Genomic DNA, 24,731 nt, shown 5'->3' with positions numbered 1-24,731 from the left:
TATTATTATTATTATTATTATTATTATTATTATTATTATTATGCCAACATTTGTCCTCTGTGTCGGCCGGTGGTCCGTAGACTACAAAATCAAACGGCGGTCTCCTACACGTTAAGCGTCAACTAACGGCGGCCGAAGAAGTCTCTTACTTTTTCTTTCTTTTAAGATACTTTTTATGGTTTATTTAGTTAGAAACATTTTAATCATTTTAATTGATTATATCCAATCTTGAAAGTAACATTTATTATTTAATATAACAAACATCATTCGAGAAACTAACGTGGCCATTATTTCTAAATTATCAAGAATACAATAATAACCACATATAAAACCTTTTAAAAGCCATTAGTTTTTCTATGAAACGTGTAACAATAATTTCCTTGTGGTCTATTACTACTATACAAGGTTACGACACCAGTGGTGCTTCCAAATTATCAACGTCATCCGGTGGTGATTCCAGTTTCAGCGAGCATGCAAAACACAAGGAGATCACCTGAAAACGTTTAACAAATCCCATAAAAAAAAAGGGAAGTTCATGGTGGTTGTAGGCGGCAGGTGGCGGTGGTGGTGGTTGAGTAGGCTTACCATGCATAAAGAGGCACAAATTATACTAAAGCCTTTACAGTCAAAAGGTGCTTTGGTGGACAAGAACCAGGCTGCAAATTAAAACACCCAAAGTTAACATTCGAATTAGAGTAAAAAATTAATTAAAATGATTTTTTTTTTAAATATTCTAATATGAAATCGATAGAGAGATCGGTGCTTACTCGTTAATGGAGTCATTGCTAATGGTGACAACAAACTTGCAATCGATTGCACGCCAGCAATAAAAGTCTGGGCTTTTCCCTGAGATCGAATTAAATGGAGATGGAGTGGGACCCACAAAAGAAAGAAAAAAATCTTGAAAAATGTAGTAAAGCAAAATTAAAGTTTTACAAAACCTGATCTTTTGATCTTGATCCTTTTGATATAACCGCATAAGTCTGTTAAAAAGAGCAATCATCATTTCATATTTAACTAGTCACTAGACATGATTCAACTTGATGAGACTTAAACATAGAGAGACTGGAAAAACTTTATGGGTTTAATTTCAATAACGAGGATGAAAAGGGTATTTATGTCTTTTCATAAAAATCAAATCGATATCCCATTTTGTCCCACCTTTTATAGGCGAGTCAGCTATCTGACACATGTTAAACACAGTATAAAGTCGTTGTGTTTTGTCGACTTACAGATGGTTTGACTAGGATAAAGATGACACCAAACGACGCGCTGAGGTAAGGTACCTGTAAAATAACTTGTTATCAGTTATATTTGTTGCTTAATAATTACTACTATTTCAGTCTTAGAAAAAGTCAATGTTTGACTTTTAAATGTCATATACGTTCATAATTCATAAAATATTAGAAATCTTGATCTCTAAAGAAATCACGTATTTCTTTACTAATCTTGAGTTATGATCATTACCCAAGGAGCCCATGCAAAGCCATAAAACAATGCCTGCAAATAACACAAAATTAATAAAATAATAATTATTTATTTATTGGATTTTGCAATTTTTGTCAAAATTATGTTAGAAATAAAGTGAACGTACATAAGCTATCGATGCTAGTAAGCCTGTGCACAATATTACTTTCTCTCCAACCAACGGATTAGCAAGAGGAAGCACCACCAACTAGATAAAAAAAGGGACAATGGTATTTTAATTAAAATTCAGTGATTACAACAACATAAAACTAATAGAAACTTTCAAGAATTTTTAAATTTTATAAAAGGGTACAAGAGCAAACCTGAGAAACAATCGAACCTACACCAACCATGCTCAAGATTTCTGAAAGTTGATTTTTGTCAAAACCAAATGCTGCTTTCAAATAATACTGCCAAGATTAAGAAATTTAAAAAAATGATTATATATTGAAATTTATTGATTCTTGTTACAAAGAAAAAGAAATGTGAATTCACAGATATGGAATATAATACCAGTAGCACAGTGCTGATGCCAGACATTCCCAGTTCATAGAAGAATGAAATGGCGGAAATACCCCTCAACGTTGGACTGAAACCGAAAGTGTTAAAGTGAGTGATTTTTCACAAAAATGAAAAGGACAAAAAAGAAAGAAAATAAATGATGAAATGTTGAAATCATACGTGTTGAATACAATATTTACAGCGTATTTCATCGTTTTATAACGTTCTTGAACAACTGTGAGTGCTTTACTCAAATAAGACGAATGTTGGTCAACCTTTGGAGTTGACTTAACCGTCTCAACCAAAAAGATAGCCATATAAACCGGACAAAAGATCAAAAGCGCTATAGAAACCTGAATAAAAACAAATCTAATCACAAAAACTTTAACGAGTTTATGAATCAATCGTGTATTCTAATACAATAAAATCAGGGTAGTGGAGTAGTACAGGTCCTAGTTTATATAATAAACTTTTGTCCTTTTTTGACTCTTAGCTTTATTTGTCTTGCTTTGCTTTTCATAAGTATTGGGACTCTTTGTCTTACTTTTGTCCTCTTTTTACTTTCAGCTTTACTGTTAGTATCTAGTATCTGCTTTTTTTCATTCAGTGTTATAATCATACCTCAAAAATGTACTCCTCGGGAAGAAAGCGTGCGAGGAGGTTTCCTACAACATGCGATGTAGAAAATAGACCTGTAATCCAACTAAAAACAGCTACCCTTTTTCTATTATCAACAATATCTGCCTATAAAAATTGACAAATAATATTAATTCTTCGAATTTTCCTGAACATATTTAATAAGTAAAATATCCGAATAAGATGTCTTACCACGTAAGCAACGGCAATGCAGAATATACTTCCTTGACTAATAATGTATGAAATTGTTCGAAGAACATAATAAGCATACACAAATGATCTTGATTCGTTGATGGCAAGTAGGGCTGAAGGATAATTAATTAAAATGATACTTGTGAGTGCTAATTAGGGTTCAAGGCTATATAAATGGGAAATGATTAAAGAAGACTTACTAAAGGGAATTATAGTTGTAGACACTGTAATGAGGAGTAATGGTTTGCGTCCATGTTCGTCTGAAAGTTGACCAAGAATTGGAAGCATGACCATCTTGAATATTCCTACAATCTAAAAGTATAAAATTGGAAGAAGACAAAAAAATTAAGGGTTGTTTAATACTTTGATAGTTGTTGATTGAGTCAAAGTTTGATTGAATCAACCAACTTTTTACCGGATCTCAGGAAGACATCAAACAGACCCTTACCTTTTAGAGAAAATTTGTGAAATGATCAAAAAGGAAGGGTTGTTTTAAGAAAATGACCAAGAATTATGAGTTTTCGAAAAATGACCACGACTTCCACAGAGAGGGCCTCTGCAAAAGTCCTTTAGCTATTCCACAGAGAGGGCCTTTGCAAAAGTCCTTTAGCTATGAGGAACAAGAAAACTCTGAGGAAATGACGTGACAAAGGAAAATCACAAAAAAAATTATAAAATTTTAATTCCGCAGCGGGTGCATCGTTCCACAAGATGCCCTCTGCGGATCTGTTCTTCAGAGGTACTCCTCAGAGGAATTGTTTTTTCACTAAAACATGGTCTAATAACGATTCTGGTTTTTGTTTTCTTATAAATCATCGAAGAAATAGACTTAGAAATGTAGTTTTATAGTTTAAATTGTATTTTGAATCCATGATATGTGCTAAATGTTGATACCTCGTTAGATTTAGAAGAAAACAAATATCAAAATCATTATTAAGCCATGTTTTAGCGAATAACAATTCCTCAAAGGTACTCTCTGAAGAACAGATCTGCAGAGATCACCTCTGTGGAAAGATGCACCCTCTACGGAATTAAAATTTTACATTTTTTTTTTCTGTCTTTTTCCCGTCACGGCATTTCCTTAGAAAGTTTTCTTGTTTCTTATTTTTCGAAAAATCCTAATTCTTGGTCATTTTCTTCAAACAGCACCTCCTTTTTTGTTATTTCACAAATTTTCTCTACTTTTTATCCAATCTTGAAGAAAAGGGTAAGTTTAGAATATCAAGATTATAATTTTTTCTGATTTGAAAAGGAAATGAAAGAAAAGAACAAAATTGCAAATAGACAATAAGAACAAGACCAAGTAGTGGCAGATCCCATGTGTCATTTTACCCATCATGGCCCACCAGATTATTATATAATTTTACTCAAATATAAAGAACGGAAATTACTTTTGAGATCAAACACAGTCACTTTCAGCTTTAGAAGTGATACGAATTCTTTATATCATCTTTATCCTAAACAAGTCATGCTTTTTTTTTTATTCAGATGTCACTTACTACGCTAAGCATAATCAACATACGTTGACATTAACTCAATTAAAAGTTAAAGCACTCAGAAAAAAGAAGGATACAATTATGAATATAATCACATATATGAACACTAGTATTATCAGTTAAAGAAGGCAAAAAAACCCCAATTGAGCATATCATAAGATGATGAATTGATGATCAAAGGAGAGGGGGTGTACGTACAGTTTGTTGAAGGCCGTTGAGGTAAATAGCTTCAGAGCAGGTGTTTTCGCCGGGACAAAGAGCTTCGGTGGTGACATCAACGAGCACAGAAACAGTCATCTCCTCCGCAACCCAGTGAAAACAGAGTGGAAGCAGTAAGTGTACCAGTGGTCTTAACTCCCGAGCACTATCCCACCACCTCGTCATTCTTCTTCCGGTGTCTCTTATTTCGAGTTCTTGCGTTGATATTTGTAGCAGGTTAGGTGTTTGTAGAAATGATGAGTAATATTCGTCAGTTTGCGTATGGAAATGAGTAATGTTGATGGACAGATTTTGGCATGATCGGGGCCTCCTAACCTAACTGATACGATTAATGCCATACTTTTTTAAAGTTTTTTTTTTTTAAAAAAATAATTTAAAAAGGAATATTCAGTGAACATAAAGAAACTAATCATTTTTTTTCTTCATAAATCGACTAAACAACCCTCAAGTTTGAAACTTTAATAGTTTAGAATAGGGTGAGGGTGACAAATCGTGCTATCGTTTTGTGTTTCTATCTGACATAACACCACACGATATGAATTTTTGTAACACGAACACGACACGATACGATGTCGTGTTTTTTTTAACAAATACGAAAACGAACGAATTACAAAACGACAAACACGACACGACACGACAAATATAACATATGCTAAAAACTAGTTTATTTAATGAATATTTTATCAAATACAACGCGAAAAACACGATAAAGAACTGCTAAATCGTGTCAATTTCGTGTCGAATTTTGAACACGAACACGACACAATACGACATCGTGTTTTTTACAGCTAACACGAACACGACACGAACATGAATTCAAAATTCAGTTTCGTCTTAATTTCGTTTCGTATCGTCGTGTTGTGTATTTTTATCGTGTCATGTCATAAATTGTTACCCCTAGTTTCGAACTACCAAACATCTATTATTGTTATTATTATTATTATTATTATTATTATTATTTACAAAAGATACCTAAACTTTGAAAGTTTTGAAAGTTTCGAACTAAGTTTTTTCGTTTTGGAAGTTCTTTATGTTGACATCTTATGTCATCCATGTGAGCATCATGTTCGGATGTTTTTTATATCATATATTTTTGAAATTTTGTAAGCATAGTCTCCATGTTCTGCCACATTCCTTCAATATCTTTGAAACATGTTTTCCATAGATCTTCAAAAACCTTAAAACAAATGGATTCATTAAGTGATATATCTAGGGGTCTCCTGCATAGTGGAGGAACGTGACAAGAAATCAATGACGTTATGTAGTATATATCATAAAAGTGAAGAGAGTATATTATATGTTTTACTGCAAATATAAATTATTATGGTTTTGTTAATTTAGTGGATGGATATCGAGATGCATTTAAAGATATGGATATCAATTTATATTATCAACCTTTATATTACTAACCTTTCGGATGAATAATGTTATCGAGACCGTTGATGACAATGGTATAAGATATATCATGGTTGTTTATTGATTTTCTCGAAGTAGCTTTGTCATCGAGTTTTTAATGTGTGTGTGTGTGTGTGTGTATATATATATATATATATATATATATGTATATATATATATATCTGTGTGTGTGTGTATGTGTGTGTGTGTTGCTCTTTGTCGTTATCCCGATCATTGTGTTATGTCTAGCGTATCATATCTAGCATATATGTAACATCCAGTTTCATGATGTTTCTTTATTTGGAAAGACATGGTGATGTGGTCCAAGGAACGTGTAACATGTGGCACCACAAAACGGTGACATGTGGCATCTTATAGAAGGGATGATGCGGGCTAATACGGTTGCGACACTTGGTAAACGTATGAAGGGTCAACACTACCCTGAGGCGCGATGCGCCTCTTGTCTGGGTGTGGTGCACGCTTGCTGAATCTATATAAACCCTCCAAAATTCGTTCATTCTCCTCACAAATCCTATAACACCCGTTTTCCAGGATGGATTGATTTAGGGTTTTAAAGAGTCAAAAGCCTGATTTTGGGAGGAATCGAGTATCACGACATGAGACATAAGGTCTCACGACGTGACAAGTGACATATGTGAAAAAATGTTCGAGGCCAATGTCACGACGTAAGAACTTCTACACCCCAAGCTTATGATCTTTTAGGGTTTCCTTCGTATTTAAGTCCCACTAAGTAATTTTTAGGCTTCATTACCAGCCTTGTAACACTTGAATCCTAGTATGTTTCACTATTGCCCCTTGTGTATTTATAAGTTGCATTTTGGTCCTTGTGTAGTACATGGGGCGTACCACATGGTACGCTTGGCATACAAGCTATGAAGCGGGTATGCGAGGCGTACCACATGGTACACTTAGCGTACTTATGCGAGGCCATGACGAGATTCCAGACACGTATGCAGGTCGTACATCCATGTACATGGGGCGTACGTGTGATTTAATGAAAACCCTAATTTCGAGGTTGGGCTGTAACGCCCACATCTTCGGGTTAGTCAATTTAGAGACAATGAGCGTTAAAAATGACTTTTTGATAGAAGATTATTGGACAAAAATAATCTTAACCAAGGTGATAGCATATGTCACAAGGATTCCATACATATAAAGAACACTGAAATCCAACTTATAACAAAGAAGTTATGACCCGTCAAAGTTTTGCGACAAACCGGCACGAAGCTATGTATCGTAAAAAGTGAGTTTGCGATAAATTACTTTTTATCCTTAGAAATCTAAACAAAAGTCGTAGTATATATTAAACCGAGAACGTACATAAAAAGAACGTCAAAATCTAACTTCGTTGTAGATCTTGTCAATACCTATGCGTGAATATAAAGAACGTAAAAAACGAAGCTCGTATGAGAAAGTTATGTTTTTTTTTTTAAAAATTGGTTGTTTAAAGTGAAAAAGTGAATGATCAACTCGGCGAGTCCATGGGTAGACTCGGCGAGTAGGGTCGCGATTCTAGTCGCGTATCTAGTGGCCAACTCGGCGAGTCGATGGCTGGACTCGGCAAGTTGGTGTTGTGTGGAGAAAACCCTAATCCCATGGATTTGGCCCTATATAAAGAACATAATACCTTCTCCCTAGCCTCTTTATTCTCCCTTAAAGTCCAAAAACCCTAATATTCATTGTGAGAGAGTTAGAGAACATTTGGATCTTGAAGGAGTGTTACTTGAAGAGATCTTTAAAGATTAAGAGGCTTGAAGCAAGGGGCTTTTCAAGGTTTTGACTTATTCTTCTGTTGGAGCCTTCTTTTGAGGTAATGATTCGTTGATTGAGCTGTTATCCATCTAGATCTATCATTTGTGGGATTTTTAGGTGTATATCTAGTGCTATTGATGAAGTCTTTTAGCCCCAAACCTTAGCCCAAGAGTGTATTGTGCTTAGATCTCCTTGGATTCACGTAAAGTTTGCCACTTTACGTGATGGATGGATTGTATAAGAGTAGATCTATGGATTGGAGACCCTGCATGGCTTGGAAAGCCTCTGTATGGGTTAAGAGCTAGTGGTATCGGCGAGTCACATGGGTGTACTCGGCAAGTTGCATGAAGATAGGAAGAAACTCGGCGAGTTGGTTGAAGATAGCCTTGGACTCGGTGAGTCTGTTCTTGGACTCGGCGAGTCTGGTCTTGAAGTCCTAACCTTTTCTGGTTAAGCTAAGAATCAGTGAGTCAAGGGATGACTCAGTGAGTTGAGTACGGTTTGACTCAGAGTTGTGGGACTCGGCGAGTCTTGGGGCGACTCGGCGAGTTGATTCGTGTTATGGGAGTTTTAGAGCATCGGGACTCGACGAGTCAGCGGGTTGACTCGGTGAGTAGAGTCAATCAGGAGGGTTGGCTTTGACTGAGGACTTTGACTTTGACCAAGAGTTGACCAGTTGACTTCCAAGGGTATTTTGGTTGTTATTGGTATTTATTGGTTTCGGTGATTCGGTGGTGGAGTTCGTGACGGTGGTCGGAGCAGCGTGATCTTGTTCTTCAGTCGGCAGTAGCAGGTGAGTCTTCTCACTATACTTTATCTTGAGTAGGTAATTAGAGTTATGTGACAGAGTTATTATATGTTATCTATGTGATGTGTTGCACTACATTATTTCTATGTGATTTATGTCGTGTGTATATCAGAGTATATCAGAGTTAGAACCGGGAGGTTCACAGAGCTAGGACCTAGGACCAAAGGGTCCACAGAGTTAGGGCCCAAGGGCCCGTAGAGTTATAGCCTCGAGTGGCTAGTATGTGATATGTGTGGTATTTTGGGGAACTCACTAAGCTTCGTGCTTACAGTGTTTTGTGTTATGTGTTTCAGGTTTCTCAGGTTTACGGGACAGCACCGGCTCGATTGTACACACCGGGGGAAGCGTTTGTTTGAGGATCCTGGTTTATTAATTGATTGAACAAAAGAGTTATGTATTGTAAATTAAACAAATGGGATTTTTGTGAAAAGCGTTAAAGAGATAAACTATTTTAATTTTCAAAAAAAATTGTTTGAAAAGTTACGGTGTTACAAGTTGGTATCAGAGCCTTGGTTTGAGGGATTCAGATGCCCCTTCGGGTAAATCTGGACTCAAGCTGAGGAAGTACGAAAAGTTTTCAAAAGAAATGATTTTCTAAAAGTGAATAAGAGTTCAAAGAGTAAGCGAGAAAGAGCAGTGTGTACAATTAGCCAGAGCCCAAACGGTGATTTCCCAAAATACCATTACTTTTGTGTTATGAGGTATTTATGATACATTTATAAGATATTATGCATGCTAGAGACAGGCTAGGTATTCCATATTTTAGGACTAGAGTGGCCTGATTTGTGATGCCTTAGTCTAGGAGATGTTGTTATCTGTGATGTGCTTTTGAGTATGAGTGAGAGTATTCAGTTGGAATTCTTTTAGGGGATTTGAGTAGAAGAGTAATCTAGAAGAGACGCCTAGATGAGTATTGTGGTGTTTATCGAAGAATAGTTAGAACCCGCGAGGGGCAGAGTTGCAGAGTTCGGTGGTACCTTGAGAATGATCAGAGCAAGCGGAGTTATCATCCAGAGTAGGGCTGCAAACAAGCCGAGCCGAGATCGAGCCTGACCAGGCTCGGGCTCGGCTCGTTTAAATATTTATAGGCTCGAGCTCGGCTCGTTTTGAGCCTTGTGGTACAAAGCTCGAGATCGGCTCGTTAAGAATTATACAGGCTCGGGCTCGGTTTGGGCTCGGCTCGTATACAATATACTCTAATTTCCTAAAATGGTATTTATTAAATTATTATTTATTTTAATATATAAAAATAAAACTAATTTTTTTATTATATACATGTAGGCTCGCGAGCCTAATCGAGCCAAGTAACAGAATCTCGAGCTCGAGCTCGTTTTAATAAACAAGCCTAATATTAAGCTCGAGCTCGGCTCGGGCTTGTTTAAAATCGATCTCGAGTCGAGTTTTTAACGATTCGATCTCGGGTAGATCACGAGTAGCTTGGCTCGTTTGCACCCCTAATCCAGAGTGAGCTCTATGTATTCTTCGATGCCCGAATGCTGCTTGCTTCGTGCTTTGTGGAACTCTCAATGATGGGAGTCAACTACCAAGTGAATATGATGATATTCAGGAGGTAGATGATTGCCATCATTAGAAGCTCTTCAGCAGCTGATGGCGGAGAAGTGGGAGTGACCTTAGCCAGATGAGTATGCTGGTGGAGTAGAGCATTTCGCTGAAGAGCGAGCACGCGTGGCAGAATTGGTGAACGAGAAGGTTGAGCAACTACTTGGGAGCTATGGGACGGTCCGTGTGGAAGGTATGGGTAGATGTGGCAGGTAGTATGGGCCCGTACTACTGAAAGAAGAGGACCCATACTTGATACAGGGAGTATTCTGAAGGTTCTAAGTAGCATATTGAGGAGTGATGTCATGGTTTGATTACCATACATTGTAGCAGATTGAGGAGTGATGTCATGGTTCGAGTACCATACATCGTAGCAGATTGAGAAGATATGTCAGGGGCTGAGTACCATGGTTCTTAGCAATTGATGCTTGTGATTCTCCGGTTGTCCGATCAGGATTGATTGGTGGAGTTTGGATGCGATGGAGTTTTAGGCCTGAGGGCCATGATTGAGTCCGTAGAGGCATCCCTTGAGAGGGAGGTAGGGAGCATTTCAGAGTATTATTGGTAAGATGTCAGATGTAGTCTCAAGACTCAGGGATTTGTAGAGAAGGCATTTATGGGGGGGATTGCGGCCTGAGTGAGCGATCAGTCAATGGAGGAGATGTCAACTTCTGTGACCTGATGGGTGCTATTTATGTTTCTATGGGAAACAGGAGAAACGTGAGATTTCAGTTTTGGGGTACAGGAATAAAATCCTGCGGGTTGACATTGACGACGATTTTTCCACCAGAGTATCAAACAACATGTATGTCGCGTGGAAATGATCTACCATGAGCAGGTAGTCAGTGGGGACTGAGATGGTCAAGGACCACATTACACCCTAATTGAGTATAGTAGGGCATGTGGTGGCAGTATCAGCGGGTAATCCAGTCGAGTATATCAGGGCGGCGGCTCTTCTTTCTATGATGGATATTGAGTATGGGAGTGGAGACCCTGTTCTTGTGATGATTCAGGTGTTGGAACTTGGGTTGAGAAGTTGAGGTTGAGGAGTACTATGATTTATTGTTTCAGTCTAAGAGTCAGTGATATTACTGGACAATCGAGATGTTCGGTATTGGGATGGTATGAGACTTTGAACAACTAGAGTCAGTCGTGATGAGAAGTTCCTAAGGACTTCTTCTGAGATTCAGGGTATTTGAGGTTTCTTGATCTCTTTAAAGGAGATTATCAGGCGTTGCGTAGCACCTTCCAAGGGCAGGTGCGATATTGCTAGTGGAAACAGTCTGTGGGATGGTGTGTGCGTCAATTAGTGATGGTTCGAACCCTAAGTGGGGGAGAATCGGGTATTTTATTGAGGGAACTAGAGATTTGTGCAAGAGAGGGTAGGGGTTGGATACAGAAATCTGCAGCTCGAATTCATGAGGCCAGGGTCATTGGTGATCAAAGAAAGGTACAGAGCGAGATAATGCATGTGGTATGTGTCTGAGAAAGGATGGGTGTCTCCTCGGCAGTTGGCCAATGGTCAGGAATCTGGTGGTGGTCAGGGTCGTTTCAAAGGGAAGACTTGTATCGATGGTATGGGCAGTCGAGGACTTCTGGGTCGAAGTACGAATTATTTATGCCCTTTTTAGGGTGGATAGAATATTATCAAGCAGCCAACTCCCGGGCCGGTATGTGTGTACTTGCTTGGATTTTAAGCAGTAGGGGAGAAGGGTTTCGGAGGATCATCAGCGTGTTCTGAAGCGTTAACGCCTTCTTTGTATTCCAATTGAGTGTTTGAATACACTGAAGTTATGCATTGGGTAAAATGAGGAATTATTTATGGATTTCAGAGGAAATGTGTTGTTGTATCTATATAGTGCTGGGAGTAGGAGATCAGTGGTTAAGGCAGGACATCACGATGTTCTGTAACGGTGTTCCGTGGTGACCGGGTATAATGTTCCGATTTTGGAGTTATTTAGAATCTTGAGCTGGGACGACTAGTGGTGTATCATGTATTTTCAGTTCTAGTGGGAGCCCTTTGGGTATTGGCATCAAGAGGGATTATTTAAGAAAGTGGATCTCCACAGAGGTAGGTATTTTGCTATAGCGGTTGTCGCCAGAGTCTGTGATGCATATGTGGGGCAAGTGTGTGTAGCTATCTATGATAGTCTACGGAGCATGAGTTAGTGGTCGTAGAGTGTCGTTGGGATGAGAATGAGATAATGGGGAGAAGCTACGGGGAGACGTAGTATTCACTAGTCAGAGGGTGTTGTGATGCTACGGGGAGTCGTAGTACTCACAAGTCAGAGAGAGGGAGTCGTGGTACTATAGGGAGTCATAGTACTCACTAGTCAGAGGTTGTCGTGTTATTGCAGGGAGTCGTAATACTCACTATACGAAAAGAGAGTGTGATGTTAGAAGGTACCCCGATCAGGGTTTGATGCAGAAGAGTTTTAAGCTTGAGTAGCCTTAGTATAGAGTTTTTGGATCCTAGTGGTTGAACCAAGGGTGGAACTGGAGGTCAGAGTTGAGTTGATCCTCGGTTGGATTGTATTTTTCATATAAGGAAAAGAGAATTTCGTGACTTGTGAGTCACTGGGCCGGGATAGTGGTCACGGGGAGGAAGCTAGTGAGATATTTTGGATCATGTAATAGATGATCTTTGGAGGTTCAACTGTGGAGTCAAAAGTTGAACTAGTACTCAACATCGAAGTGGGATATGAGAAATGAGCTAGAGTTTATCATGGTGATGTCTGAGGACACTTCAGGGCGAGTGGACGATTCGGACGCTCGAGGACATGCTTCGGGCATGTGTATTAGATTTCGGAGGGAGTTGGGACACTCAATTACTCTTGGCTGAGTTTTCCTATACAATAGCCATCATTCAAGCATTGGTATGCCACCCTTTGAGTTGTTGTATAGGAGGAGGTGTCGGACCCCCATTTGCTGGGAAGGGGTGGTGCATGGACCCGAGAGTCCTTGCGAGCAGATTCAGAGCATGTACGATACATAGAGTAGCGGTTACTCTACGAGGGATAGTGTAGAGTGGGGTGTGAGCACCGTGGAACTTGTATGAAGTGGCAAGGTTGACAAGTAGATTTCCTTGGGTAAGGAAAGAGAAAGGTAGGTAACTCCGGGAGGAGTGTTGGTTCACGGAAGTGAAAGCAGTAGTGAAAATGGATGATTAAGAGTAAGGTGGTTGAACACTGTGTCTGTGCCAGTGGTATGGAAGCGCATCCGGGTTGGGTGTCTTTTGAGGTTGCGGAAGAATCTCCGGTGGTTTATAACCAGAGGAGTTCGGTAGAAATGCAAGGATAGAGCCTTGGAATTAAGTATGGTTGTGATTAGGAGGTTATGTATATAGTGGTAATTCATCCTGGGATGTTTAATGGTATCGTCAGTATGTCGGGTTTTTCCAACCCGAGGAAGTAGAACAGGCTCAACATGGGTATGCGATTGTAGAGGAGAGACCAGGAGAGAGTTGTTCAGGAGCTGAAGGATGGGTCATCCTGTTAGCACGGAAAGAAAAGAGTTGGATTCAGATTGAAAGCAGGATGAGTCCTGGGAGTGAATTCGATAAAGGTTATGCTAATCAAGGAAAGGGATAGCATTTTGGTACCGGGTCAGGACCCGGTGGTCCGGGGTGATGTCTAGTTGTGTAAGGGTCAAGCGATCATTGTGGTTTGGAGTGATTGAAGTATCATGGAGTGGTACTTTGTTGATAAGTGTGGGTATCAGGGGATGAGGTGGTGGTCAGGACACCGCAGGGGAAGAGTTAGATTGTGGGTTTCGGTGGTAGTGTTTTGAGGAACCTGGTTTGGTTAATGCCAGGTGGTGCATTACGAGAGTAGTTTCTGGAGTTGTGTTTCCACAGGCTTCGAGGATGAAGCCTAATTTAAGTGGGGAAGAATTGTAACATCCCGAGTTCAAGGGTGCAAAGTTCAGGGTTTAAAGTGAAAATGTGAATGATCAACTCGGCGAGTCCATGGGTAGACTCGGCGAGTAGGGTCGTGATTCTGGTCACGTGTCTAGTGGCCAACTCGGCGAGTCGGTGGCTGGACTCGGCGAGTTGGTGCTGTGTGGCGAAAACCCTAATCCCAGGGATTTGGCCCTATATAAAGAACATAATACCCTCTCCCTAGCCTCTTTGCTCTCCCTTGAAGTCCAGAAACCCTAATATTCGTTGTGAGAGAATTAGAGAACATTTGGATCTTGAAGGAGTGTTAGTTGAAGAGATCTTTGAAGATTAAGAGGCTTGGAGCAAGGGGCTTTTCAAGGTTTTGACTTATTCTTTTGTTGGAGCCTTCTTTTGAGGTAATGATTCGTTGCTTGAGCTGTTATCCATCTAGATCTATCATTTTTGGGATTTTTGGGTGTATATATAGTGTTATATTGAGTTTGGAGGTTATATCTGAGGTTGCTAGCTCAGATCTAGAATAGTGATGATCCAAAAGAGCATAAAGTCCCTGTTCAAGAGCTGTTAATGAAGTCTTTTAGCCCCAAACCTTAGCCCAAGAGTGTATTATGCTTAGATCTCCTTGGATTCACGTAAAGTTTGCCACTTTACGTGATGGATGGCTTGTATAAGAGTAGATCTATGGATTGGAGACCCTGCATGGCTTAAAAACCTCTGTATGGGTTAAGAGTTAGTGGTACTCGGCGAGTCACATGGGTGTACTCGGCGAGTTGCATGAAGATAGGAAGAAACTCGGCGAGTTGGTTGAAGATAGCCTTGGACTCGGCGAGTTTAGTCTTGAGGTCCTAACCTTTTCTGGTTAAGCTGAGAATCGGTGAGTCAAGGGATGACTCAGTGATTTGAGTACGGTTTGACTTAGAGTTGTGGGACTCGACGAGTCTTGGGGCGACTCGGCGAGTTGAGTCGTGTTATGGGAGTTTCAGAGCATGGGGACTCGACGAGTCAGCGGGTTGACTCGGCAAGTGGAGTCAGTCAGGAGGGTTGGCTTTGACTGAGGACTTTGACTTTGACCAAGAGTTGACCAGTTGACTTCCAGGGGTATTTTGGTTGTTATTGGTATTTATTGGTTTCGGTGATTTAGTGGTGGAGTTCGTGACGGTGGTCGAAGCAGTGTGATCTTGTTCTTCAGTCGGCAGTAGCAGGTGAGTCTTCTCACTATACTTTACCTTGAGTAGGTAATTAAAGTTATGTGATAGAGTTATTGTATGCTATCTATGTGATGTGTTGCACTACATTATTTCTATGTGATTTATGTCGTGGGTATATTAGAGTATATCAGAGTTAGAACCGAGAGGTTCACAGAGCTAGGACCAGAGGGTCCACAGAGTTAGGGCCCAAGGGCCAGCAGAGTTATAGCCACGAGTGGCTAGTATGTGATATGTGTGGTATTTTGGGGAACTCACTAAGCTTCGTGCTTACAGTGTTTTTTGTTATGTGTTTCAGGTTTCTCAAGTTCACGGGACGGCACCGGCTCATTTGTACACACCGGGGGAAGCGTTTGTTTGAGGATCCTGGTTTATTAATTGATCGAACAAAAGAGTTATGTATTGTAAATTAAACAAATGAGACTTTTATGAAAAGCGTTAAAGAGATAAACTGTAACGCCCACGTTTCTAGGCTAGGCATTATCATTGATGTAATAGTCTAGGTTAACCGTTGTAACTCTTTTTGAAGTATTAATGATGAAATATTTGAGTATTATGTGAATTATGTGTTTATTTTCTTAATTATTATAATTTAATGAATTAAGAATAAAATAAGCGTCATATTTGAAGTGTGAGATAAGCCCGATATCTTTGCATAAAGATGTGGTGATCGAAACAAGGATTCCGAAGATATAAAGAATGCCGAAACCCGAGTTATAACGAAGAAGTTATGACCTGTCGAAGTTTCGCGATAGAACCGGCAACGTTGAATGACGTAAAAAGTGAAATTTACGTTAGAGCGATATTTAGCCTTAGTGATCTAAACGAAAGTCGTAGAGTTCGTTAAACCGAGAGCGTGCGTAAAAAGAACGCCAAAATCTGACTTCGTATGAGGAAATTATGATTTATTGAAGTTTCGACTTAGCGGTATGCAGCTCGAAATATTCGATTTGAGATCGAGCGGTTTTTAGCCGAAGCAATCTAAACGAGAATCGAATATCTCGTTGTTGGTATCGAAGCGATGAAAAGTTAGGCGAGAACGGACGTCAAACGAAGAAGTTATGAATTTATAACGAAGTTTTCCTATCCGGGCCTACTAAAAATAAATAATAAAAATAAAGTCAAATATAGCCGACAAAGTCTAAACGAAAGTTGTAGAGCGTAGTCTCACCTACGCGTGGATATAAAGAACGTTGAAAACGGAGTTCGTATGAAGAAGATATGAATTTCCGAAGTTTATTAAATAATTAATATTTTAATTTAATCTTTAATTCGGATGTATATCCGAAGGAGTCACCGATCTGATCCGAAGTACGCCCAGCGTACTGGTGTACGTCCAACGTACCACGAAGGATGACTCACCTCACGCTCGAGTTCTTCGGATGACGCATGCAATGACAATTTCGGAGGCTTACCCCCCGCGTAAGGCTGTACGCCCAGCATACGTCGAGGCCTCAACCTCCTATAAATAGGATGCGAGGGTTTCGGGTATTTTTGCTTATTTCTTCTCCTTTTTGTGCTGAAGCTCTGTGCGTAAACCCCCGAAGCCATCCCGACACCCCGGATCTCATATCCAAATTAAGAAGGAAGTTTCACGCTCCCGGGATCCCGAGAAGTGCGATTCCCGAGCCGAAGCTCTGCCCGCGAGAAGCTCGATTTTTGTAGAGATCTTCCAGATCTGCTGAGGATTACTACTTCTGTAAGCCGTAGTGTTGTCCGATCATCTTCTAATCAAGTGAGTGTGTGGTTACTTTCTTCTAACGCATAATTATTAAGTATTTAATATAAAATACGTGTTATGTGTATATTTTGTTGTTATATGCGTGAATGTATATTCACTTTCTTCTATCTCATAGATACGATTTATTCTCTATGAAATACGTGTTATGTGTATGAGTCTCATCTGTTGTTTTGGAATATGTATTGAATGAGAATGCTATACAGGTTTTAAACTATGTATAAAAATATATATTTTTATCTACTAATATGTCGGGTAGAACATGGGTAGATAGTTGTGTGATAAACAGATGAGAGGCCTCGATGTTGTTTTTTATTCAGTCATCTAGCGGAGTTTAGATGATGACCACAGACTTTTGTAGACAGTCATGTGGAACGCTAGTAGGTTCGCCATCTGTAGGTGTTAATGAACTTGGGTGTTCATTCCTTGTACTCCATCCCCCTCATGGTTGCCTTATTTGACTTATATTGCTGAGGAACCCCCGAAGCATGTGTTGTCACCCCAATAAAATATTCTTAGACTAGGTCCCTTGTGTTAGTTATTTTAGGGACATAAAGTGAGAATAACGGGAATGGGTAACTGGGTTATTGTTGGTTGATGAAAATTAATTTAATTATTTATTGTGGGTTGAAAACCCTATATGCTCACCAGGCTCCCAAGCCTGACCCACTCAGTTTTATTTGTATTACAGGAAGTGGCGCAAGGGCATAAGATGGATGAACCATCAAGTTGTTTTGTTTGCAAGTCTGTATATGTATATATTTGTCGAATGACTTGTAATGTTATCGTTCATGCTTTATGGTCTGTATTGGAACATGACATCCCGAGTTTTGATTATATAATGAAAATACATTTCTTTTATGAAATGCTTTGGTAAACATTGTTTTATCACGTTTTGTTTTTTGGAACAAATTCCGCAACTCTTTCAAATCAAAAGGATTTACTCTGAAATTATTTTAAAAGAATAAATGAAGATCGGTCTTTTCTGGCCGAGATTTTGGGGATGTCATAGTTGGTATCAGAGCATTAGTTTAAGCGAACTAGGAATTTGTAGGATTTCTAGACTTAAACTTATAATGCTAAGTGAAATTTTGAGATGTGTGTTTGTTATGTTTTAGACACGAGCACTAGTTTATTTTAGGAAAGTTGCCTAAAATGCTTTTATGTGCTAAATGTTATATGTTGTCATATATGATATTATTTATTCGGATCTATGGTCTGTTGCCGACCGGATCTAGAAAACTTATGTGTGTAGGATTCTAAGCGTACGTCTAGGATATTAGAACTAGCATGTAAACGTTTCGGAGTGATAAGGATGATTTGAATATCTATCGTGAATAAGGATCTAATTTCACCTTATTCGGTGTGTAGATCAAAAATGGTGAGAAAAAGAAGTGGAGTTGGAAATGCTGATGAAAACAGGAATCAACCACCAGTGATTGAACAATTACATGTTGTAGCTGCAGCATCGGAGCCAATAACAATGGCTGGTGTACAAATGATGATTCAAACAATGTTGGATCGTCAAATGGAGGAGACTAGGCGGTTGCTTCAACAGAATCGTGAAGAACTGTCAATTCATGTAGAAGAGCCCGAATTAAATGAAGGGCACTCGGAAGGTGGAAACTTCAGTGGGTCTGTTGGTCAAGCCAACCAACCGATAGTTAGGCAAAACAACCATGATGGAAGGAATGATGGAATGGGATGCAAGTACAAGGACTTTCTAACTTGCAAACCATCGACCTTCACTTGAAAGGAGGACCCGATCGGAGTGATGGATTGGATCTCCGAAATGGAGTTAGCCTTTATGACTTGTGGCTGCAGAGGCAAGTTGCAGACCACGTTCGCAATACGTCAGTTCCAAGGTGGATCCGTTCATTGGTGGAACACGCTAGGGAAGACTTTAAGCCCTAATGAGCCACTGCAATTGACATGGGCAGAATTCTTGGTGCGGTTCAAGCGCAAGTTCTGCTCGGCTCAAAATCTGTTGGAATTGGAGAACAAGTTTCTAACATTAACGAAAGGCAGCATGTCAGTTGATGAATACACTAATAACTTTACTGATAAGATGTAATTTGCTTTGCGCATCGTTCCAGATGAGTTGACAAAGGTTGACGTGTATGCAAAGGGACTCTCATGGGATTACGCAGTGCCAGTTCATCAGGCACCTACTCTAGAGGCAGCTATTTGGGCTCCCAAGTCTGTTGAGAACGTGATGAAGAGGAGAACCACCGATAAGGTTGAGGTTGGTGAGAAGAGAAAGTTTGAGGAAACATCTGGTTCCGGTAAGAGAAGCAAATTTTCGAAATCCGATTCGAAAAAGTTTGGAGGAAAAGGAGGTGAAGCGAAATGGTGTGATAAGTGTAAAAAAAAGCACTTTGGGAAGTGTAGTGAGGATGTAACCTGCTACAAGTGTGGAAAAATTGGGCATTTTGCCAATGAGTGTCCGTCCAACAAAAGGATGTGTTTTGGTTGCAATGAAGAGAGGCACATTTTGAAAGATTGTCCGAAGAAAAAGGAGGCAGCTAAGCCCAACATTCCACCAAAGTCGAAGGCGAGAGCCTTCCAAATGACACTTGTGGCTGCTAAAGATGAAGCTGATGTCGCTTCAGGTACCTTTCTCGTAAACGAATTACCTACTCAATTTTGTTTGATTCTGGAGCCAACTACTCCTTTATTTCGCATGAGTTTGGTAGAAAACTAGCTTTGCCTATTCATAGACTAGATAATGCTTTATTAGTCGAAGTTGCTAGTGGCAAGTTTGTACCTGTTAGCCATCGTATGAAAAACATCTTAATCAACCTTAATGGGAATAAGTTTCACGAGGAACTATTGCCTATCGAACTTAATGATTTCGACGTCGTTCTGGGAATGGATTGGCTTAGCGCCAATGACGCCGAGATATTATGCAAGAAGAAGATAGTTAAAATAAACCCGCCTGGGAAGGAATCGTTTATGGTGTATGGAGATAAATGCAGAGTAAATTCTGGAATCATTTCTCTAATGAAAGCTAGAAAGTGTTTGACCAAGGGATGTACATCATATTTAGCATTTATGATTGATGCTAAGAAGGAAAAGAAGGTGATGCAGAGTATTCCAGTGGTGTGTGATTATCCGGAAGTATTTCCCGAAGATCTTCCTAGATTGCCACCTGATAGACAAGTGGAGTTCAGAATTGACTTGTTACCAGGAACCACGCTAATAGCAAAAGCACCTTACCGACTAGCACCGACGGAGATGAAGGAGCTGATGATGCAACTTCAGGAGTTATTGGACAAAGGTTTCATTAGACCTAGTTCATCACCCTGGGGAGCTCCGGTGTTATTTGTTAAAAAGAAAGATGGAAGTATGAGAATGTGCATCGATTATAGAGAGCTGAACAAGGCAACAATAAAGAATAGATATCCATTGCCGAGGATTGATGACCTGGTTGATCAATTGCAAGGTTCGAGCTATTTCTCGAAGATCGATCTAAGGTCAGGATATCATCAGCTAAAAGTAAGAGAGCAAGATATCGGGAAGACTGCATTCAGAACTAAATATGGACAATACGAGTTCTTGGTTATGTCGTTTGGACTAACCAATGCTCCAGCAGCATTCATGGATTTAATGAATAGGGTTTGTAATCCTTTCCTTGATAAATCTGTGATAGTGTTCATATATGACATTCTGATTTATTCGAAGGGCCAAGAGGAGCATGGCAAACACTTGCAAGAAGTGTTAGAAGTTTTGAAGAAGGAGAAGTTGTATGCAAAGTTCTCCAAATGTGATTTTTGGATTCGTGAAGTCCAATTCTTGGGTCACGTGGTCAACCAAGAAGGGATAATGGTTGATCCAGCAAATATTGAAGCTGTAATAAAGTGGGAACAACCGAAAAGTCCCACGGAGATCCGAAGCTTTTTAGGATTAGCCGGATATTAACGAAGGTTTATCCAAGGCTTTTCTTCGATTGCTACTCCATTAATAGATTTGACCCACAAAGGAGCTACTTATGCTTGGAGTGATAAGCATAAAGAAGCATTCGAGAAGCTAAAGAAGAAGCTATGCGAAGCACCGATACTTTCTCTACCTGATGGAGTTGAAGACTTCGCTGTCTATAGCGATGCATTTGGGGTTGGATTGGGTTGTGTTTTGACTCAAAGAGAAAAGGTGATAGCATATGCGTCTCGACAGCTGAAGGAGCATGAAAAGAATTACCCGACTCATGATTTGGAGTTGGCAGAGGTAGTTTTCGCTCTGAAGATATGGAGGCATTACCTCTATGGCACAAAGTGCAAACTTTTCACTGATCATAAGAGTCTCCAATATCTATTCAATCAGAAAGAATTAAATATGAGGCAACGACGCTGGCTAGAGTTACTCAAGGACTACAACTGTGAGATACTTTACCATCCCGGTAAAGCTAACATTGTTGCTGATGCTCTCAGTCGGAAAGTCAATGTTGGGAGAAAAAGGCCAAGAGCATTGAGAATAGAAGTTGTCTCGACAATTATGGAGAGTATAAAGAAAGCTCAAGAGGAAGCTTCTGAGAAGAATGACCGGAAGGAGGAACGTTTGGGCAAAACGTTGGTGTTTGGTACAAACGGTCATGGACTGAAGGTATTCCAAGATCGTATTTGGGTACCTAAGTCAGGAGGAATTAGGAATCTTCTGATGGAAGAAGCTCACAAAACCATGTACTCGATTCATCCTGGTAGCACTAAAATGTATAGGGACCTGAAACCCTACTACTGGTGGCCGACGATGAAGCTTGATGTTGCAAAGTATGTGGCCGAGTGTGTGACTTGTGCGAGAGTCAAGACACAACATCAGAAACCGTATGGGAGTTTAGAACCTTTACCTGTGCCTATGGGCAAATGGGAAGACATTGCAATGGATTTTGTCACTAAACTACCCAGAACAAAAAGTGGTCACAACATGATTTGGGTGGTCGTTGATCGATTCACTAAGAGTGCGCATTTCATAGCAGCCAATGAGAAATGGTCTATGGAAAAGCTCGCAAATTCTTACGTGAAGGAAATTGTGAGGCTTCACGGTGTTCCGTTAAAGATTGTATCGGATCGTGATAGCCGTTTCACCTCAAGGTTTTGAAAAAGTCTACAAGAGGAATTGGGTACCAAGTTGTGTTGAAGTACAACTTACCATCCGCAGACTGATGGTCAGAGTGAAAGAACAATACAAACACTTGAAGATATGCTGAGAGCATGTACCATCGAATTCCTAGGTAACTGGGATGAACATTTACCTTTGGTAGAATTTTCCTACAATAATAGTTTCCACTCTAGCATAAAGATGGCACCTTATCAAGCTTTGTACGGACAGAAGTGTCGTACGCCGTCTTGTTGGCTTGAGGTTGGGAAAAAGCAGTTTATGGGTCCTGAGATGGTCCATCAAACTGCTGAGAAGTTGAAAGTGATCAGGGAAAGAATGTTAGCAACTCAAGATCGTCAAAAGAGCTATGCTGACAAGAAGCGCAAACCGATGATTTTTGAGGTTGGAGATTCGGTTTTGCTTAAAGTCTCATCGTGGAAGGGACTTATAAGATTTGGTAAAAGGGGAAAGTTGAGTCCGAGGTTTATTGGACCGTTTAAAGTTCTTCAGAGGGTTGGGAACCAAGCTTACAAGCTCGAATTACCAGAAGAACTAAACGGTATTCATAACACTTTTCATGTGTGTTATTTGAGGAAGTTCATGGGAGAAGTTCCCGATACAAGAGGTTAATTGAAGAACCAGAGGTAATTGTTGACCGAAAGACTAAGAAGCTTCGACGCAAGATGGTCGAATTAGTGCTTGTCCGTTGGAAACAATCGAATGGGCCAAATCTCACGTGGGAAACGGAGAGTGACATGATGAGTCGCTATCCGCATTTGTTTGTTGATGTGTGATTCCGAGGACGAAATCATCCTAAGGGGGAGAGAATTGTAACGCCCGCGTTTCCAGGCTAGGCATTATCATTGATGTAATAGTCTAGGTTAACCGTTGTAACTCTTTTTGAAGTATTAATGATGAAATATTTGAGTATTATGTGAATTATGTGTTTATTTTCTTAATTATTATAATTTAATGAATTAAGAATAAAGTAAGCGTCAAATTTGAAGTGTGAGATAAGCCCGATATCTTTGCATAAAGATGTGGTGATCGAAACAAGGATTCTGAAGATATAAAGAATGCCGAAACCCGAGTTATAACGAAGAAGTTATGACCTGTCGAAGTTTCGCGACAGAACCGGCAACGCTGAATGACGTAAAAAGTGAAATTTACGTTAGAGCGATATTTAGCCTTAGTGATCTAAACGAAAGTCGTAGAGTTTGTTAAACCGAGAGCGTGCATAAAAAGAACGCCAAAATCTGACTTCGTATGAAGAAATTAAGATTTATTGAAGTTTCGACTTATCGGTATGCAGCCCGAAATACTCGATTTGAGATCGAGCAGTTTTTAGCCGAAGCAATCCAAACGAGAATCGAAGATCTTTTTGTTGGTATCGAAGCGATGAAAAGTTAGGTGAGAATGGACTTCAAACAAAGAAGTTATGAATTTATAACGAAATTTTCCTGTCTGGGCTTACTAAAAATAAATAATATAAAATAAAGTCAAAATTAACCGACGAAGTCTAAACGAAAGTTGTAGAGAGTAGTCTCACCTACGCGTGGATATAAAGAACATCGAAAACGGAGTTCTTATGAAGAAGATATGAATTTCCGAAGTTTATTAAATAATTAATATTTAAATTTAATCTTTAATTCGGATGTATATCCAAAAGAGTCACCATCTGATCCGAAGTACGCCGAGCGTACCGCGAAGCATGACGCACCTAGCACTCGAGTTCTTCGGATGACGCATGCAGTGACGATTTCGGTCGCTTACGCCCCGTGTAAGGCTGTACGCCCAGCGTACGGTGAGGCCTCAGCCTCCTATAAATAGGATGCGAGGGTTCCGGGTATTTTTGCTCATTTCTTCTCCTTTTTGTGCCGAAGCTCTGCGCGCAAACCCCCAAATCCATCTCGACACCCCGGATCTCATATCCAAATTAAGAAGGAAGTTTCACGCTCCCGGGATCCCGAGAAGTGCGATTCCCGAACCGAAGCTCTGCCCGCGAGAAGTTCGATTTTTGTAGAGATCTTCCAGATCTGCTGAGGATTACTACTTCTGCAAGTCGTAGTGCTATCCAATCATCTTCTGATCAAGTTGTGTGGTTACTTTCTTCTAACGCATAATTATTAAGTATTTAATATAAAATACGTGTTATGTGTATATTTTGTTGTTATATGCGTGAATGTATATTCACTTTCTTCTATCTCATAGATACGATTTATTCTCTATGAAATACGTGTTATGTGTATGAGTCTCATCTGTTGTTTTGGAATATGTATTGAATGAGAATGCTATACAGGTTTTAAACTATGTATAAAAATATATATTTTTATCTACTAATATGTCGGGTAGAACATGGGTAGATAGTTGTGTGATAAACAGATGAGAGACCTCGATGTTGTTTTTTATTCAGTCATCTAGCGGAGTTTAGATGACGACCACAGACTTTTGTAGACAGTCATGTGGAACGCTAGCAGGTTCGCCATCTGTAGGTGTTAATGAACTTGGGTGTTCATTCCTTGTACTCCATCCCCCTCATGGTTGCCTTATTTGACTTATATTGCTGAGGAACCCCCGAAGCATGTGTTGTCACCCCAATGAAATATTCTTAGACTAGGTCCCTTGTGTTAGTTATTTTAGGGACATAAAGTGAGAATAACGGGAATGGGTAATTGGGTTATTGTTGGTTGATGAAAATTAATTTAATTATTTATTGTGGGTTGAAAACCCTATATGCTCACCAAGCTCCCAA

General features: G+C 39.7%; 1 protein-coding gene across 1 annotated transcript; it reads right to left on the bottom strand.

The window, feature by feature from the left end:
• Nucleotides 1-266: 266 nt before the first annotated feature.
• LOC145015069 (uncharacterized) lies at nt 267-4,817 on the bottom strand. Its single transcript, XM_078973513.1, has 14 exons — nt 4,491-4,817; nt 2,997-3,108; nt 2,797-2,909; nt 2,590-2,712; nt 2,149-2,321; nt 1,981-2,056; nt 1,791-1,877; nt 1,595-1,675; nt 1,468-1,500; nt 1,233-1,286; nt 942-983; nt 768-846; nt 586-656; nt 267-493 (listed from the first exon to the last, which is right to left on the bottom strand). Exons 1-14 carry the CDS (start codon nt 4,674-4,676, stop codon nt 407-409), a joined length of 1,317 nt encoding a protein of 438 aa, XP_078829639.1. The 5' UTR covers nt 4,677-4,817; the 3' UTR covers nt 267-406.
• Between the last annotated feature and the right edge of the window lie 19,914 nt (nt 4,818-24,731).

The sequence above is a fragment of the Lactuca saligna genome, chromosome 9, assembly GCF_052625555.1.
Source record: "Lactuca saligna cultivar CGN05327 chromosome 9, ASM5262555v1, whole genome shotgun sequence".
NCBI classification, from domain to species: Eukaryota; Viridiplantae; Streptophyta; class Magnoliopsida; order Asterales; family Asteraceae; genus Lactuca; species Lactuca saligna.
Note: the sequence above shows the minus strand (reverse complement) of the source record. Positions and strands in the feature narration are given on the sequence as shown.